Source organism: Manacus vitellinus, unplaced genomic scaffold, assembly GCF_001715985.3.
Source record: "Manacus vitellinus isolate BGI_N305 unplaced genomic scaffold, ASM171598v3 scaffold_2_pilon, whole genome shotgun sequence".
NCBI classification, from domain to species: Eukaryota; Metazoa; Chordata; class Aves; order Passeriformes; family Pipridae; genus Manacus; species Manacus vitellinus.
Genome location: NW_021940208.1, coordinates 34049802 through 34068513, shown reverse-complemented (window position 1 = coordinate 34068513; position 18712 = coordinate 34049802). Strand labels below are relative to the sequence as shown.

General features: G+C 35.4%; 1 protein-coding gene across 10 annotated transcripts in view; it reads right to left on the bottom strand.

Moving 5' to 3' along the window:
• POSTN (periostin) overlaps positions 1-18238 on the bottom strand; it is a 32501-nt gene extending 14263 nt beyond the window's left edge. For all 10 annotated transcript variants that reach the window (XM_018071419.1, XM_018071411.1, XM_018071413.1 and 7 more), the window contains exons 1-16: positions 18080-18238; positions 16484-16582; positions 12358-12422; positions 10967-11124; positions 10202-10366; positions 9221-9367; positions 8406-8547; positions 7558-7770; positions 7263-7397; positions 5780-5928; positions 5200-5336; positions 4291-4421; positions 1705-1835; positions 1435-1537; positions 981-1048; positions 357-402 (exon numbers count right to left, since the gene is read on the bottom strand). In XM_018071419.1, the coding sequence (XP_017926908.1) occupies positions 357-402; positions 981-1048; positions 1435-1537; positions 1705-1835; positions 4291-4421; positions 5200-5336; positions 5780-5928; positions 7263-7397; positions 7558-7770; positions 8406-8547; positions 9221-9367; positions 10202-10366; positions 10967-11124; positions 12358-12422; positions 16484-16582; positions 18080-18201 (2011 nt within the window). In that variant the 5' untranslated portion in view covers positions 18202-18238. The remainder of the gene's footprint in view (positions 1-356; positions 403-980; positions 1049-1434; positions 1538-1704; positions 1836-4290; positions 4422-5199; positions 5337-5779; positions 5929-7262; positions 7398-7557; positions 7771-8405; positions 8548-9220; positions 9368-10201; positions 10367-10966; positions 11125-12357; positions 12423-16483; positions 16583-18079) is intronic.
• Positions 18239-18712: the final 474 nt, after the last annotated feature.

The following is an 18712-nucleotide window of genomic DNA, read 5'->3' as shown; positions in this document are numbered from 1 at the left end:
AATGCTAAGTCTTGGAGAGAGAGGCAGTACAACTCTGCTGTGCATCAAACACTGAACCTTGGCTAAAAATTGAAAACCAATCTTTTCCGTATGTATCTTGCCTACCCCAAAGAATCTGAACAGCTTACTTCAGGGTTATTTTCCAGTCACACATCTGGAAAGGGAAAAAATACATACAGTCTCACAACAGCCAGAAACATTCTACTTTGACTCTTTCTCTTCCTTTGCTTCATCAGCACATCTTACTTTCCAAGAAATTACTTTCTTTTAAAAAGAGATGTACAATTCCAAATTGTAATTGGCAACATCTAAAAAGAATTCTCAAACCCATCTGGAAGTATTTAAAATGAACTTACTGTAAAACGTCAGTGGAATCTCTTTGAAGGTACTGTCACGAACAAACTATAAAAACAGAAAATCAATTGTAAAATTTAAGAGAAGTAGCACTTGCATTACAGTTTCCCAGTGAGTGTGGGTAGGATTCACTGCTTCATTGACTTAAAAGTTAGGTGGGGCTATTTGTCTGGGTTCTGTCATCCATTGTAGAGGGACAATGTGGTCTCAAGAGCATAGCTGAGATAGATAAGGATGCCTACTTTTCCTCACAGGCTGTTGATGCTGGTGGCTTTAATGACAAAAAAAATTCAGCCACTCAATACTCTTTCTAAAGAGAAATTGCCTCAAGGATTTAGAAGTGATTTATTTTCCAAGAGTGATAAATTGTACCTGAACCAAAGAGCAGATTTAGGCAAGTTCACACTGGGGTTATCCAAATGCAAATATTCTACAACTATTTGGAATTGAAAAACATAAATTCTAACTCTTGAGTGCAGTGTATGATTTGTGATTATATTTGGGTAATTGGGAGCTATTGAATGTGTTGTCTGCTGAAGAAAGGACTAGAGAATCACTTATGAATTATAATGTACAGTTTCCCAGCTCTTGCCATAAGTATGAATGGATAATTACTGAAAGAGTACCTTAATTTGAATGTACTTAATCAACTTCTTCAGGATTGTGAGCAGCTGATCATTTCCAACAGGTAGATCTGGCAAAAGAAATAGGCGTGTAAGAGGAAATATACAACTGTGTGCATTTTACTTTCATTTACAGTGATCAGGAGATGTAATCACTCTCAAACACTCACATAAGCATGCAGTTGTATATATATTGTATATATATTCTTCCATATCAGTGGAAAAGTTAGTCTGTCTAGTCTTGTCTTCCATATATTTGACTTTCGTAAAATTTTAAAAAAATTGCCATGGTTTCAAGTGAGGTTCTTCTACAAAATGAGCAGTGAGTTAAGTTTTCTGTTTCATATCCACATAAGAATTTTATCTTTAAATTAATTAACTTTTTAAATTTATTTCAGTTACATAACATGTAAATAGATTAAAGGCTTATGCATAAATTCCATGAAATAATACTCACCTGCTGGATATAGGAGTTTGTCAATGACATGAATTACACCATTTGTTGCCATGAGATCAGATTCTCTTGATTTCAGTTCATTAACCAGAAGAGTATCATTCACCTGATAAAGGATCAAAAGAGAACCCAAGTTATCAGGGACATTAAAAAACAACCCCAGACCCTACTATGACATTTGCAGAATTGCATCCCACTCCATAATGTGGATAGACACGAAATGTCAAATCCCTATTACAAGGCTGTAGCAGGGAGATTTTTTCTATGCTTAACTGTTTTCAAGTAGAGTTTCCCTCCTTGGATGGTTTTAAGAATATTTGTCACACCAGGCTCAAAGCCACTTCCAATGAAAACTCCTTGTGTCAAGTGGTAAAGAAGAATATTCCTGAGAGCATTTTTGTCTCCTATATAAAAACAAAAAAGAAAAATAGGAATAAAAATTAAATGGTAAGCTATAGTTCTTTTTGGAAATTCTAAGGATTCACATAGGTTTGAGCTGGAATTATGCATAATATGAATGATAGTACCATGAACATATGCAATTTGAATCTCTTAAAATGGTGGTAAATGGAAACAAGTCACCCATATGACAAAAAGGCACTCAGAACATAATCATAAAGATCTTATAAGAAACCTTATGCAAAAGAACAGAAAAGCAGTCCGCGGAGCGGTTAGAAGTGCTGTTTTTTCCTGTTCTTACAGAGAACAGATGCAGCTTGGAGAAGCTGAGAAAGGGGAAAACCACCCAATTTTAGGGGTGATTTCCATATTTTAAAGTCTGACATTCCTATTTGGGATGAAGAGAAAAAGAATCCAATCAAGACTGTCTTAAAAAACAAATGAATCCTGGAGCCCAAGTTAATGTCCTGATAGGGCTCCCTGGTGCTCTGGGTCCATAGAGGTTAAAAGGCATAGAATGGGCTGTAGAAAACCCCATAATGTCCTCAGGAGACAGGGTACCAAGCAGAGCAGCTTTATAGCACATATGCTTACCATTACATGGAATATGGACCACTCTAAGTTTAATACTAGCATTACCTGCTGATACTGATTGCTATTAGAAGCTTCAGCCTTGATAAAAAAGTAATGGAAATCCTATCTGGTCTTTTTTTTTTTTCCTACTGTCTCTTTCAGGGAACATTTTCCTTCTTTTTTTCCTGTATTTTGCTCTAATCACTGATAGTACTGCAATTTACTTTATTACCGAAGTGCAATTAAATGATATTTTCCTTGCTAGTAAAATTAGCCAAGATTTTGTAACTGGAACATTCATAGATAGCATCAAGTTACATACAGAGCCTAAACATGACCACTCCAAAGATGTTTTCACAGACTATCAGATTAACTTTGTTCTATGCCACAATGGTTACTGATTAAAATAATCTTTGTGTCTTTCTTACAGATTAACAAAGTATTTCTTTATATTCCTTAAAAAATAATATATTTCAAAATTTCATTTTAATGGAGAAAGCTACATAATATCTTAAAAGAACACCAGGATGGAATTCTAGAAAGTAAACTGACAAAAAATTAGACATCCTGCTGCAAAAAAAATAATCAGGGACAAGGAAAGTGAAATAAACTGAGTCACAATGATAGGAAAAGATGATACATAAAGCCACTTGAAAAGCAGAATGGCAAATATAATTTTATTTTTAACTACAAAATTAATCCAAAATGACATTGGCCTTGAGTACAACTTCAAGTTGTGAATTGAAGACAAAAACAATGAACCTCATAAACTCAATCTTAGTTAATAAAGTAACTATATAGTGCAATACAAATGGAACAATGGCACTTATCCAGTTGCTTCGGTTCACAGCCTTGTGACACGCTTCATTTCCTTTTATAACTGCCTAATGAGAGTCATCTAGGCTATTGGTTAAACTAGAGAAACACCACATTAGAAGGCAACTTAGACCACTACCATAACTTTAAATGGTTGAAGAGATAATTTAAATTCCCAGTGCTTCATTAGTGAGTTAAAGGCTGCAAAAGCTGGGGTTGCTTTTTATCAATACTCTGAACAAAATCTTCCAAGTAATTAAGAATTCATGGGGTTTGGCTCCATGTCTTTAAGCTTTCATCTGAGAAGTACAGGAATGGAAAATATACTGACCTGGATGCGGCAACCGCTCCTCCTGCCTTGTGCACAGGCCACATTCACATTACTTTTAAATAAACTAAAATTATTTATAGTGCTGTGGTTACAGTCTACCCCTCCAGTCAGAAATTCTGCAGGAGATTTGAAGTATTCACTGCACATTTCTTCTCTTATGGAAATAAAGCATGACATTAAATAAACTAGTTTTAAATCTTGCAAAAAATCTATAACATTCCAGAGTTTGGACATGTTAGATGGAAAGAAATTACTTGCATTGACATGTAGCAAAAGATACTCAATATTTTACTTGGAGAGCACAGGTGCTATCAGAGATCACTGGGTGGAAACAAAGGTAAGGAAAGACAGCAAAAGTCAACACTAAATATCTTTTGATGCAATAATTACAACTAGAAAAGAAATATGATAGAACAGAATTTCCATCTTAAAAAAACTATTAGCAAGGTTGAATGATGACAAGTTGAGGGTAATAAAATGAATGAAGATTCTAACTTAGAAGGTAGTAAGACCATGGAATAAGATATTAAGGAGTGAAGTTTAAATTCAGGTTGGATGCTTCTTTCCAAAAAGATATTTTCTCTACCCCCAAGAAGGAAATAATTTAGGGAAGTACGACAAACTGTTCTATGCAAAAGGTAAACTGTTTCATCAGGCAGCTTCTGTGTAAGAAGTGCATTAGCTTCCTTTCCAATCAATTTGACCCTTGCTCATAATTCTAGTTTTCTCATGTTACTTACTTATCAATATATCCTTATCGTCATCAGTCAAACCTTTAAAGGCATCATTAGTTGGAACAAACAGAGTCCATTCTCCAGGCTGTGACAGAACATCATCTAAATCTGCAGCTTTCACCAGACTGAGGAAAATGCTGTTTGCAACAAACAGACAAACCACAAACACATCTTGTTAAAATGTAGTAACTACAATTGAGTGCAGGTACCTAGTTCCCTCATTTTTTTTGATAGTACATCAATCTTCAAACTCTTTAACTATTCCCCAGAAATTAAGATAGTGAAGGAGGAAAATGAGAAAGAAAAAACAAGATAATAAAATAAGACAGTCTTAAGAGTAGCAGATAGTGGAAAAAAAAATATTGGCAGCTTGGATCATAGCAGGATTCATCAAATAAAAACATCACAGATCAAAGAGATGAAAGGAGGATGTAAAGGTTACTTGCTCTTTCTAGGAGTATTGGGATACTTGCAGGAAAGGGACAAAAATGCATACTAGAAAGGTATGCAATCACACTGCACCCATATGGAATAGTACCGCCCAATAATTAAAACTCCAGACTCCCCTGCACATGCAGCTCTGGATGTATCATCCAATTCCTTTTGTCCTCTTATGCCTTTCATTCTGTCATCTTATTGACTCCTGTGTGCCATTAACAACCATTCTAGCACAGAGTGTGGGAGCCTTTCCAGCACACAGCTGGAGAACACTTTTTTTTTTCACCTACATGTTTTTTTTCTACTCACGTGTTTTTTTTTTTGTTTGAGTAGGCAATAAGACCTTCCCTGCCCTCCTTGCCCTCTAAAATCCAACGACTCACAAACTCAGTGCATAATTTTTTCTCAGACCAGCTGTGCTGCATAGACAGTTACTCTCTGCAGGAAATTCTTAGTGCTGTCAAAACTGAGACTCACCTAAAACGCTTATCATTTCTTAGCATTTCATGCAATGTCTTTTCTGCTGGATTGATGATCTGTCTGAAGACGTGAATAAAGCCATTTCTTCCTTCTTTACTTCCTCTGACCATGCATGAATTTTCAATACATACAGCCTTAATAAAAGACAAACAAATATAGCTATTTCCACAATGTTAAAAATAACACTCGAGTATTTCCTACAGTAAAATTGCATGTTCTTGCCAGGAAATTTGGCACTGCTTGAGAAAGTAGCAAAACCTAGAGTAAAATAACATGGTGCAAATATTTCAGAACTTGAATTTTGTTTCCTTTGAGAATGTTCTTAATTAGTTCTAAAACTAGCCTTAAACATCTGTAAGCAGTGAAGTGACACTGTTATGTTTTCCCAAAGAGTTTTCTATGCTAACAAAATTCCAATTAAGAAAGATCAGATTTTCTTTTTCTCCTATCTTAAAAATGTAAAGATTTTTTTGCTAGATAGTCATAATGGTAAATGTTGGGGAGTTTCATTCAGCTTTGCCTTTTATTGACTCTCCATAGTTGGGATATATATTGTTAGAAGACCCCATTCACTTACTGTGCGATATACAAAGACTCTAAGTAGTTTTCCTCCAATTGTTTCCAGCTCTTGTCCATTGTACAGTTCATTGAGCCCAACTTTCACTTTTATAATGTGATTCTGTAGGATTGTTCTAAGAAGACGTTGATCCAGCCTTAAGGTGTCATCTACAAAGTCATTTAGATATCAATATATAGTAATCTATATAGTGAATTTTCATTGAGATAAAGTTAAAAGACTATGGAAATACAGAATCTTACTTCGAAATGCTTAAGTTAAAGCTTCGACAGGTCTGTGTACATAGAAAATGAATTGTTAAGTAGTTCCTGCAAATGGCCATTCCTTAAATTGAGTAATGAACTTTTGACATAGCCCTGATGAATTACTATAACTAATATGGCTGATGATTTATGCATGGGTCTGATCCATCTTCTGAATTACTGCTACAGTTCTTATTAGAACTATTCCTTTCTGCATGTGCACCTTAAAACATATCCAAATTTGCTTCTATGATGGTGAGTTAACACTCAAATTCTTTGCAGAAAGGCAAGATGCTCAGGTAGTCACCTGTGCAAATGTACAAACACCTGCTTTATAGTATATTTGTATTAGTTTCTCTCTGTTTTAATGTACTGGAAAATACTAACTTTCTTGTATGTCCTGCTTTTGGCTGGGATAGAGTTAATTTTCCTCCTGCTGTGTTCTGGATTTAGTATAAGAATAATACTGGTAACACACTGATGTTTTGGTTATTGCTAAGTAGCGCTTACCCTAAATCAAGGACATCTCAGTGTTTCTTGCTCTACCAGCAAACAGGTGCACAAGAAGCTGGAGGGAGCATATCCCGGACAGATGACCTTAACTGGCCAAAGAGATATTCCATACCATAGAAAGTCATGCCCAGTACAAACTTGGGGGAGCTGGTCAGAAGGGGTCAATCACTGACTGGGCATCATGAGCAGGTGGGGAGCAATTGTACTGTGCGTGACTTGTTTGTCTTGGGTTTTAATTATATCTTTATTATTAAATTGTTCTTATCTCAACCTATGAGGTTTTTTTAAGTGTGATTTTTTTTTTTTTAATTACCCTGAGTCTCTTCTCCATCCCAGTGCAGGGGAAAGGGAGTGATTGATTGGCTGTGTAGTACTGAGTTGTTGGCTGGAGTTAAACCACAACAATGTATAAATTTTTTAACAAATATGTTGTGAATATAATGGAAGCAATGCAAAGATTAAGGTCCCCACAGAACCTGTCTGTACATATTTTGTATCTTATTTTAGTGATATTATTTCCATTAGCAAATGATATGACTGAAAACAAGCTGTGTGGTCTGGTGGTTAGGTTTGTTTTGCCTTTCCGCATAGTGTGTAATTTAAAAGGATGAGTATCTCTATTTGGCTATGGCACTCTAAGAGTTAGAACAAGTGCTGGAAGTGATTTGGAAAACTGCCAGGGTAGCATACATTCTTGTTTATTTTGACAATCTTTTAGTGTTACTAACCTGAGAAAGCACCATTCAGAGGTGCCAGGAGAGTGTACTGGCCTTCTGGTCTCAGAGAAGATGCCAGACCTAGCTGTGCCACCAGGTCAGTAAAAGTAGTCTGCTGGGCACCTCCAAGCTCAATGACTTGTTTGGCTGCAAATAAAGGAACAGGAAAAGGTACTTTAAGACATAATTTCTTCCTATTCCTGATTTGTATTCTCTGTGCTTATCCATAACTATATATCTGAGGGAATCGAGGTAAGATTGTAGAAAATATCTTCCGGGTAAGAAGTTTTTTATACATATCACTGACCAGAATCAGGAATTAGCACTTGATCAATGAGATGGATAACGCCATTGCTTGTCACAATATCTTTGCGTTTCACCATTTTCACTCCATTCACAGTCAGGCTTTCACCATCACAACCAATTTCAACAGTGTTTCCTTCCAAAGTTTCATAGACAGCTCCACCTGTGATTGCTTCAGAACACTGGAGAGTATTTAATAGGTGGAACTTCACAAGAGCTGCAAAGAAAAGAGCAGGAAGTTCATATGTGTGTTTGGACACGTATTCGTATACGTATAATTCACATATAGGTGTGGGATAAATTATTACATCTATTCAATTTCTAATAGTGTACTAGCTTAGCTAGCATATTTGCACTCATAGATACTTTTTTCAAAGTTATTGATACTATACTATAGGCATCTAAACAACATTTATGGTCAAAAATATTTGGCATTCCTTGTATTATGAAAACTCTACTGGTTATGCTGCAACCTGCATGTGGCAGAGTGGTGACTGCTGACGTTCCAAAAGGACCTCTGAGTACAGAACTCTACAGGTTATGCAAAGGTGTGAGAGAACCCCACATTCAGAAAGCCTTGTATTTATAGAGGCAGGAATGTCTATCGGAATTGAACTATTAGGAACATCAATATGCCTATATTTTCCCAGTTCCTTTAAACCCTTTAAATTCAAACTAAGTTTTCAGTGGCTTTGAATCCTTAGGGTAACAGGAAAAATCTCAGACAGAAGAAATAACTCCTCCTAGACAGATGAAAGTAGAGGTGCTTAATTTCATAACTACTAAGATAATGTAGTTTCTATCTCTTGATCCACTCATCTGTATTTCTCATTCACAAAAAAGGTTACATACCCTCAGAAGACACCTTGTCACCCATGATCCTTTCTAAAACTCCCCTTGGAAGTCTCTCAAAAGCTTCATTAGTAGGAGCAAAGAGTGTATAATGACCAGGCCTTCCAAGAATATCCATGACATCTGATGTAATGGCAGCAGCCTAAAACATAATTGTTTTTTTTTATGCTGATAATTTAAAATATTACCAAAATACATTACCTGTCTAGTTTCCCCTCATGCCCACAGGTACTTCAGCGATAGACCAGGATCAGTGTTACAGAAACATGAAAAACTGAATGGACAGAAAGGGTTTCTTTTTCAACTGAAGACTAGAAAGGATTGGCTTTTATATTCCTATTTTTAAAGGGCTTAAATGTTGTGGTTGCCTGTAACAGTCATGGACTGTATTTGAGGGATTGAGAGGGTCTTCTCCAGTTTTATGCCTCTGCATTTAAAATACCCATTTGTATGCTTTTACCATTTTTTATCATTCAATTTGAAATTATCTTTATCAATCACCAGACACTGTAACTTTATGCGCACATTTCATTGCCTCAGTGTTCGAAGAGAAGAGACTTTTTATGTACAGGGACACACTCCATCGTATTTATGTGGTCTTATTTTATCCATAAAAGAGAAGAAGCAGGCTCCTTATGTAAAATATACTTTGACTTTTTATATAGCTAGATTTGAAATACTAGATGGAGTTCTTAATTGAATTTACTGAACTAAGCCTTCATACTTCCAGGTATGACAAACAAATAGAAAAGAAGTAAGAAAAGGAAAAACAAACCTAAAAAAACAGAAAAGATCTTTTATTTTTGTCCACTTACTCTAAGAGATGAAAGATCGTCCTCGACTTCAATGAAATCTTGAATGGTATTTCCAACAGCCGTCAGGACACGATCAATGACATGGACAACACCATTGGTAGCAATCTGATTGCCATGGATGATCCTGGCACAGTTAACAGTAACAACCTGTATTTGAAGAATCAAGTAGTAGAAGATTAAGTATTAATTTTATCATAAACATGGAACCCAATTCTTACAGACTGAAAATGTATGTATTGTACATTGTGTATTCACTGTTGGTATTTCAGTTGGATTTTTTTAAAATTTGAAGTAAAATTTTGCAAGATTTGAAAGTCTGGCTAATCTTCTGGAAAGGTAACATCAGACTTATTTAGGTTACATTGATTTCTTATTCATGTTTTATTTTTCATTGCAAAAATTCTGATTTGTTTTCCATATCTGGTTAATACGGTGATTGTATTGGTTTTTACTGATGTAATCTGTAGACCAACATAAACACTTTGATGCATCTAAGGCAACAAAGATGAGTGACTTAACTGGGAGTTTTCTAGCATTTATAAAAATTATATTTTTTCTAGACAAATAATGGATGTGTGTTTCTACAATCTTAAATGTTCCTATCATGTACTCAGATTCCAATAAAATATCTGATTTAATATTTTTTAGCAAACACATAAAGATTAATACTAGATTTTGCTGTCAAATTTATGATGATCATGTATTTTGGCCACAAAAGGCTTTGACCTGTATGAAGAAAGTTTTTTCTCGTTTGAACTTTGATTTCTAAACAGCACAAATTTATTCACTCTTTCTTAGTGATTTGTCTAAACAGCAGTCAAAACTTCTTCAAAAGAAAATTTATTTATTTTTTCCAGTCACAACTGACTTGCTAGGTGTCAAAGTTTCCATAACTTATTTTCCTAGTTATATAAGGAAATAAAGGAAATAAAGGCTATAAGTGAATAAATATATTAGAGGAAAAAAATAAAATAGACTTACCCCATTAGGATAATGGTTAATAAGCAATTTCTGACCATTATACATAGACACGAGAGTCAAGCCATTTTTAAGATCTTTTGTCAACATGCGCTTATTTAGCATGTGGTGGTGGAGAGCATTATACAGTTCAATATTTACATTGTAAACCAAATTCCTGTGAATTTCCTGAAGAAGAAAGGAATTTAATTAATTAGAAGCTTTGAAACATTTTTCCACTCAGAAAACACGTACATATTGTTGTACCTTAATTTTCAACATCTTTTAGGAAACACAGTTTTGAGGCCTATCAATTGGCTCTACTTAAATGATCCTTCAATCTGGTTAGCTCACAAATGGAAGACAAAAGGCTTCATCATAGATAAGTCATTGGAGGAGCTTTTATTCAATATTTATTTAATCAAAACCATTACTAAAAGAAGGATACCTGAAATACTGACAGTGCACAACTAGACATCATGTAGCTGCTGAAATTCCTAAAAGTTTCCCCAAAACTATGTTAATAACACTAACAATATTATTATTTTCATGCAGATTCTTAAATAAGAGACAATTATGATTGCTTAGTACTCCTGAAATTAAACTCGGCCTCTCTAGCTTCAGAAATGTATTTCAAACATGAGAATCATTTCATTATAAATTGCACAACATACTTTTATGTCTAAAATACCAATATTGTTTCTAATCTACTTTATCATACACTAGCTTCAGCTAAAATGTTAGTTGAAATAGAAACACACTTTAACTCATACACATGTACACACTTACTGAATTTAATTGCTCCCAGGCTTCATTGCTTGGTGCAAAGAAAGTGAATGATCCTCTTCCTTCAATCTCTTCTCTCAGCTTTGATATGTCAGAGTACTGCTGTGTGGAGGTAGCTCCCACAATACCAAGTGTGCCATATACATGATCAATAGGAGCAACTAAAATAAACATGTAATAAGAATGCTGTAAATGTCATCCATGATCAAATTTATTTTGTTTCTTTTTGTTGGACAATTGCACTAAAACTTTTTAAATCCATATTAAGCAATGTGCTTGGATTAAAAATTTGATTGTCAACATACTCAAAAATCATCTAAACACATCTGCTTGTTATTTATTTTTTTTTGTTGCTTAACGAAAAATTAGATCAAACAATACTGAATATTGTAAGGTTTTCTTTGGAAGAGCTGTCATGCTTTTTACTAGCCCAAAAAGAAATGAGATGCTATCTGTTGAATATAGGAGTAAATTTCATCACAAAACTTTAAATGGAGATAGTCTCTTTTGGTCATGATGGAGCAGAATTTATCTTCTGAAGCCTTTTGCTCTTCTTCCATTGTCCAGTTTGTGAACATATTTATTCATCCAGAGGGTAAGAATGGCCATAGACTTGCAGTTAGAACACTACTACATGAGAACAGTATTTATCTCTCCTTATTTTAGGCATCTAGAAGTGAGACATTTGCATGCAATCTAGTTGTTGTTGGTTCTTTCTATGGTTATGGAGAGGAGCAGACAATTCTAGAGTGTGACTGACCTCATCTTAATGTAAAAATCTGAAGGCAGATTAATTCATCTAAACAAATTGGTCTCTGCATTGTTGAATGCAAAAGGATTAGTTCAGACACAGGGATCAAAGCTATGAAATATATTCCTTCTCCCATTACTCCTTCTCGCTGAAATTAATTTTATTTATGTAAAACAGAGAAGTATAAATAGGAGAAATCAAGAATTCCTTTCTTCATTTTCACTCCTTCTTTGTTAAAGCCTATAAGAGTCTTCAACTAAATTAGAATAAAGTCTTTTCAGGAAAAGGAATAATTTAGATATGCTACATCTGGTTTTCTGACCTCACTGGCAAGTTTTAGGTTATTTTGGGATTTGATGGGAATAGGAATAAAAGTTCTTTGGCAGCTTTGGGAACTGAAGACACTGTCATTCCCCACCAATCCAGCATCAGGAAGGAGCCGGGAAATTCTACCTAAATTGCATGATAAGTTCGGTGCTGGCTGATTTTCAACTGTGTTGACCATATACAAATGAGGCTGTCTATTCTCAGGCAATAATTCTGAAAAAGAGGCAATCATTTCTCAAGATGACCACCTTTGAAAATCTCTGGTGTTATACTACTTCTCATGTACTGATTTATCCATATGAAAAAAAGCTTATACCTGCAGGACATCCTCTTGTACCATCCATCTTCATGTAGCCAGGACAACACTCGTATAAGACAGTTCTGTGTGATATAGACAAAAGCCAAATTAAATAATATACGAGAGAAGCACATACTAATTTTAACTAAGTCTAATTTTTATCTTTTATTATTAATTTTTCATTACAAAATACACACTCTCCAGATATTCATCCTTTTTCTGTCATTCAGCCTTTTCTGTATTGACTACAAATTGATCAAAATTTACTAAATGTAAGAATTTGAATTTGAATTTGAATTTACAGAATGACTACCATCATTAAATTTAAGTACTAGGTAGGAACATGGGAGGTCATGTGGTACTCATGTAGAGTACTAAAAGGTGATGTGACTAGAACAGTAGTTGAAGAAAATTAATTTATCTATTCTATGTTGCAAAGATTAGATGACATTGAAGAAAGAGAAAAAAAAGTGAGAACATTAAAGGAAACTCACAGAAGGGTTGTAAAGGAAAACGAAAAATTTAAATGAACGGAAAAGAAATTAAAGTGACAGAGCTACATGAGGTCACCTACATACTGGCTATAGGAACTAAATAGGTATTTATTTAAGAGAAGCCCTTGTGGATTGTATGGCAATAAAAAGTGGGATAAGAGAGCCTCAGCTTTCCAAGGAAGAATTTGAAGCAGCTCAGGAATGAGGGAGAGAGCTAATTAAGAACAGACATAAAACAGGTTATAGAGAAGGAAGTCACTAAAGACTAGATGGATGGACACAAGGAAAAGTTCACTGGTAAACATAGTGAGGATGAAAACCAGACTACAAGAAATTAAAAACAGAGTTAAAAAAGTATGTCATCACAGCATACAAAGAATTTAGCAATACTTGGGGGTCAGGAACTGTTATATAATGATATCAATAAAATACTCTCATTTTCGAATACATGTAAGCTACACATAATAGCAAACCAGGTGATAACTGTATACTGTCATGTTCAATTTAACATTGTGTGTCTTCTTAAGAAGACATATGTCTTCTTAATTATTATGACAGAAATAAAATTCTGCCACAGGCCTACTTGAAAAGTTCTCCTCTCTCATAAGAAAGTGTAAATTCACTGATATCACAGAGGTCAATTTGGCTCCTCAGGAGAGGGAGGGCCAACAAATTATACAAACTTACTGAAGTCTAAACCATAAACTTTAATACATTAGACTTCAGATATTACTTTTGAAATTATAGTACATTGTTCACTATATGGTACACTATAATGACAAGGAAAAATTGTCAGCACTGTTTTACCTAATAGATTTACTTTTATAGATGTGGCTCATGTTGGAAGTTCAAAAGTTCTACACACTAATTCCTTGAAGGTTTTTACTAAGTTTTTACCACTACAGTCCATGTTTTAATTTGCAGATTCTTTGGTGGCATCTGAGTACACTTCTCTCATTTTGCATAACTAAAGCTGACAAATGGTTAACCACAACCATGTTAAAATGAAGAGCTTATTCAAATGAAAAGTTAGACTCAATACCCTCACCATCCAAACTACTTGAAGAGATTAAAAATTAAAAGTAGACTGGAACAAAAATAACATTACAAAGCATGATTATAAAAGTGCAGATTATAATCCCATAATTGAAAGCAATCTGATAGAGGTGGTGAAGATTAAAAATGTGTATTTTTTAAACACAATTTTTCATTTCTCTGTGCTATGAAAATATTTTTCTCCATTCCCTCATATGTGTAGACATACATGACATATTAACCCTGCTACCATGTGCATATTTTCAGCTGAAAAGCCATACACTGAAAGTATTTGTATAGTTTTTTTTAGTACATCTCTTTCCTTAAAGCGATTCAGTGAATGGGTATTCTATTGAATGCAAGAATATTGTACCATTTAGGCTACAGATTTTCAAATTAGTAATAAACCTTATACTCCTACTCCTTCTTGCATCCTTGCCAGAAGTTAATAATAAAAAAAAATAACAATCTGATTTAAGAAAACTGTGCAGCAGAATAGGAACCAAAATGTTCTCTCAACTGTGTGAACTGCTTTGTCATGAGAAAATATTTTTTCCTTCCCTGTAATAGAAAATCTCTCCCCCTCATCCCATGGGAAACTATGAAAGATCATGGTCTTAATTACCTCTTGAAAAAAGGAACGAGGAAGCTGAGTTATAAGCACAGAGTAAGACATGGAAAGTTTCGTCTTCATACCATATCCAACAATGATAAAATTAATGAAAGACAGGAAGTTGGCTGAAAAATATAGTTAAGAAGAAAATGCTTTTTCAGCCACATGTCATGAGATCAGTGCCTTTTTTTTACCATATATATATTGTTATGTAAAGTCCAGGCTTCTTTTCAGTGATCAAGGGTTACTGTAAGTTCCTACTGAGAGTATTCATGTTCCCTTACAGTTTTCTGTAGTTAAGTTTTTTAGCTGTTCTCAAAATGTGAGAAAGATGGGATGGGATAACAGGGGTTTGTATGGAGCATACCGCAGTAATGTTACAACAATTCAGTGCAGGATGCAATTCCTCAGTACCACTTGTGTGTAGACACTGTACACGGGGGAAGTATCACCTCATACAAGATCAGAAGTTATCTCATTTGTATCCCTACTAGTTCAATATATGATGGTGGCCAAAGAAAGAAAGCAATTACTCAGATAAGAAGCATTCTTGGGGGTTTGGAGGGGTTTGTTTGTTTGTCTGTTTTGGGATTATTTTTTTAGATTGTTATTGTTTGGAGTTTTTTTATCACAAAGTTGTCCTGACCTTATCCAAAGGAGCATGTTCCAAAGGAAAAGGGTAGAGCAACACTACCTTAAGTCCTTGTTATTCTTGGCTAATGGAGACAGTTTTTAGTTTATTCAAATCAGCTCTGTGACTCATCTGGTTCTACTCCTTGCTGGCATGGAGACAAAATACTGCAGAGAAACAGTGGAAAGACTTTTCGTCCAACAGGCTTTGATTTTAGCAAATCTGTAAGTTACGTCCCGATTGTAAACTTAGAACAGTGGAAGAGGAATGTACATAATAAAAGCATTCAACATTATATAGATCATATATACAAATCACGGAGGACTTATTAACAGGGACATATTAACATGGGAAGATGTGTTGTCCTTCGGATTAGCATTCTTATTACACTAACCATTTCAGTCACGTCTGTGTTTCTGTTTTTAGTATGCAGAGTATAAAACTCTCATTAACAGCTAAGACTAAGTTATAACAGATGCTCTATTACAGCCACAAAACCCCCTCAAACAGCTCTCAGGAGTTCTGTGACTTAACTTACTCTCACACACATTCTTTTCCTCCTTTGTCCTTGCTCTGTGAGTGCTTGGTACAATGGTAAAAGAAGATAGGATTGTAAAAAATTCTTATTCAAATGGTAGGAGTGTTAAAATAGGAGGGAGAAGGCAGGTGATAGTTTTGTGTAGACTTTCACGACCAAATCCACCCAGCCCCAATCCACTGCTCAATGTCTTCCTCTGGTTGGTTGTACCAGACTTTTTTCTTAGGTCCTTGCACAGGCACTTCAAAGTGTTTTACAGATTATACTCTTCTAAATTCTAGTTAGAATAAAGTCTTCACCTGACTTCAGTTCAATGAATCTCAACCGCTTATTGTTTCAAACTATTTTTCCTAACACATGAAGGCATCTATCACTGCTTAACACATTTTGCTTCTGGAGTTCAGCAAAGTAATGAACTCCCTGTCAGATATATTCTGAGAGCAGACTTTTCTCTCATGGGAAGACATGGCATCTATCTAGGAATAAAACCACAGGAGTAGGTTGTTTTCCAAAACTGCCTTTGAGAACATCCAAGTTTCAGTCTGAGCCACTTTGAGGAAACACCCTTCTTCCCAACGTGTCTGCGGTAGAATAAAATTTAGTGCTAGTCAGTGGTATGGCAGATTTTACTGAAAAGTTGAAGTACTTTTGATGCCTTGAAGCATGTCCAGTGAAGGAAAAGGGAAGTCAGCATTTCAATGCCACCTGGAGGAGAACTAAAAATTCTAGTATAAATTACAAACAGTTAGTTTGTCTGTGAGAAAAGGAATTTTCTAATTGTGTATTGTATTATCTCAATAAATAGGGAACAGTTGGAAGCAGAGCATACTTACGCTTTCTTTCCACAGATGGCTTGCTGGTACCAGTTTCTGCAAGTGCTGAAGTATTTCTTTTTTGTTCCCATAACTTGCTGAAGAGCACAAACATTTGGGCTATGGGTGGAGTGAGAAACATTTTAAAAAGAAGTTTCTGTGCATTTCTGTAAAAGTTTTATATGAAATAGTGGCAAATACTGTTTCTGTTGAACAAGAAATTAACATCTGGCTTCAGTTCCCAGGGCAGGTGTGTTTTCAAGCAACCACAGTGCAAGCTGCAGGGACTCCCCAGCTGGGTTCCTTGGCAAGCCCACCCTCCCTGCAGTGACAGAAGCTTCCCCTTCGTTCTGGTTTGACCCTGTGTCTCTGGTGGGCAGTGATCACCTGCTGTGCCTAGTCAAGTCTCAGCATGCCATCCATTTCTCCCTGCAAAGTGAATTACCAGCCACCAGAGACTGCGTGGTGAATGCCATCAGGCTCTTTTCATTAAGGTTTTTGTCTTGTACACATCTGTGCAACGGAAGGTTGTGCGGAGATGGGGAAGAAAAGTGCCTTGTTCTTTATGCAGAAGGAAGTTCTGTCTTCTGTAAATCAATCAGCTATTTTGATTACCAACCCCTTGGACTACCGCAGGCACCTAAATAAACATTCTGGGAATTACTGGGGACCAAAGGGTAAGTTGGCATGTAAATAAAAGAAATCACAGACTTCAGATGAGGAATACATGTTCCTTAGCATGGTGGTGTATAGAAGAGGAATTTCTTATGGTCAAATTCCACGGTGTAATTAGGCATTTTGCCCCTAACTTTTATACTTCTGCAATTGAAAAGTTCCTCAGTTCAAAAGTTAGAACATATATTTTGCACCACTGGGAAGCCAGTGAACGTTTTTATTCGAAAAACTCATTGTGTGTGTATGTAGCAGGCAGTGGGAATTCAGCAAAAGAAGATAGGATGGTAAAAAGTTCTTATTCAAAAGATGTTTTTTTGCTTAAGAACGACTAAAGGAAAATATCTTTAGATACATGTGTCTCCCTGACACCAGCTGTTCAAATTATTTCTGTGTCTCCAAACAGCCTGGCTTGTAAGCATTGTCTTTTGGAAACCCTGCTGAGCAGCTTGCTGCACTGGTCTAGTGGGAACAGAAGTTTTACAATGGGTTCCCAGTATATGTTCCCATGTTAGAAAGCATTTGAATAGAGCTCATGATTTCCATTAGGATGGAATAAAAAGAGAAAATACTGTGGGATAGGTGTCAACTCCATTCAAAAGTTTTCAAACAGATATTAAACATATCTGCCATCTCATCACATTAATTATGAACCATAATTAATTTCAGTGATTCTGAATCTCATGTATTTGATCCATTGAGAAATGTCAATCTGAGATTTGTCTCCTTTTTGTGAAGTTTAACAGAATTCTGTCTCCTTTTGAAACTCCCTGGAAAACTTTTTATTTAAGAACAATTCATGTAAAATTAACATAAAAAAAAATTCTACTTGAATGACAGTAAGAAGTCACAGTGACAAATCACATTTAATATAATGCGAGAAGAAAGGAGAGAATAAAGATTAACAAGCTTCCTTTACATTAGAAACAAAAGCCAGTTACTTACCCCTGGTCGCGTGCTCTTATTCGACTATGAGTTAAAATCTTGTCATAGTGAGCAAAAGCAGCTGCTTGTTCAAAAGCAGACAACAAAAAAGTGGAAAAGGTGAATAAGAAAAAGATCTTCATCTTTAGTCCTCTGTTGCCTCTGGCAAGTCTAGAAGAGAGAAGTGGTAAAGGGATTGGAGAGCTGACAATTTATATGCATGTTAGAAGGTGGTGGGAGGGAACCACAGGATCAGTTTGAAACTTTGTACCACCCTCCTGAGAACCGCAGCTTTTGCTGCCAGCTGCCAGTAACCTAAATTAGTACTATACATTAACCATATAAGCCCCTTCTTTTATTCCCCGATTGGCTAATTTCTTCATTGTTACAGAGAGCTTATAATTTTTTTCTGCTGACACAACAATAGAGAAATTTTGAGAAATTTATACTTTGTCTTATGGTTTAGCATTTATAGCAGTGAGGCATCCCGAGGTCATGATCACTGTGAGTGGTTTTATTTAAACCCAGAGGAAGATGTTGTCTGTTCCCACAAGAACAGCATTTCTTTCCTTTGTTTTCCGTGTCCTCACTGTTATCAGCTATGAGCTGCTTAGCTACAAAAGTTGATGAAAGTTCCAAATACTGTTGTCAATA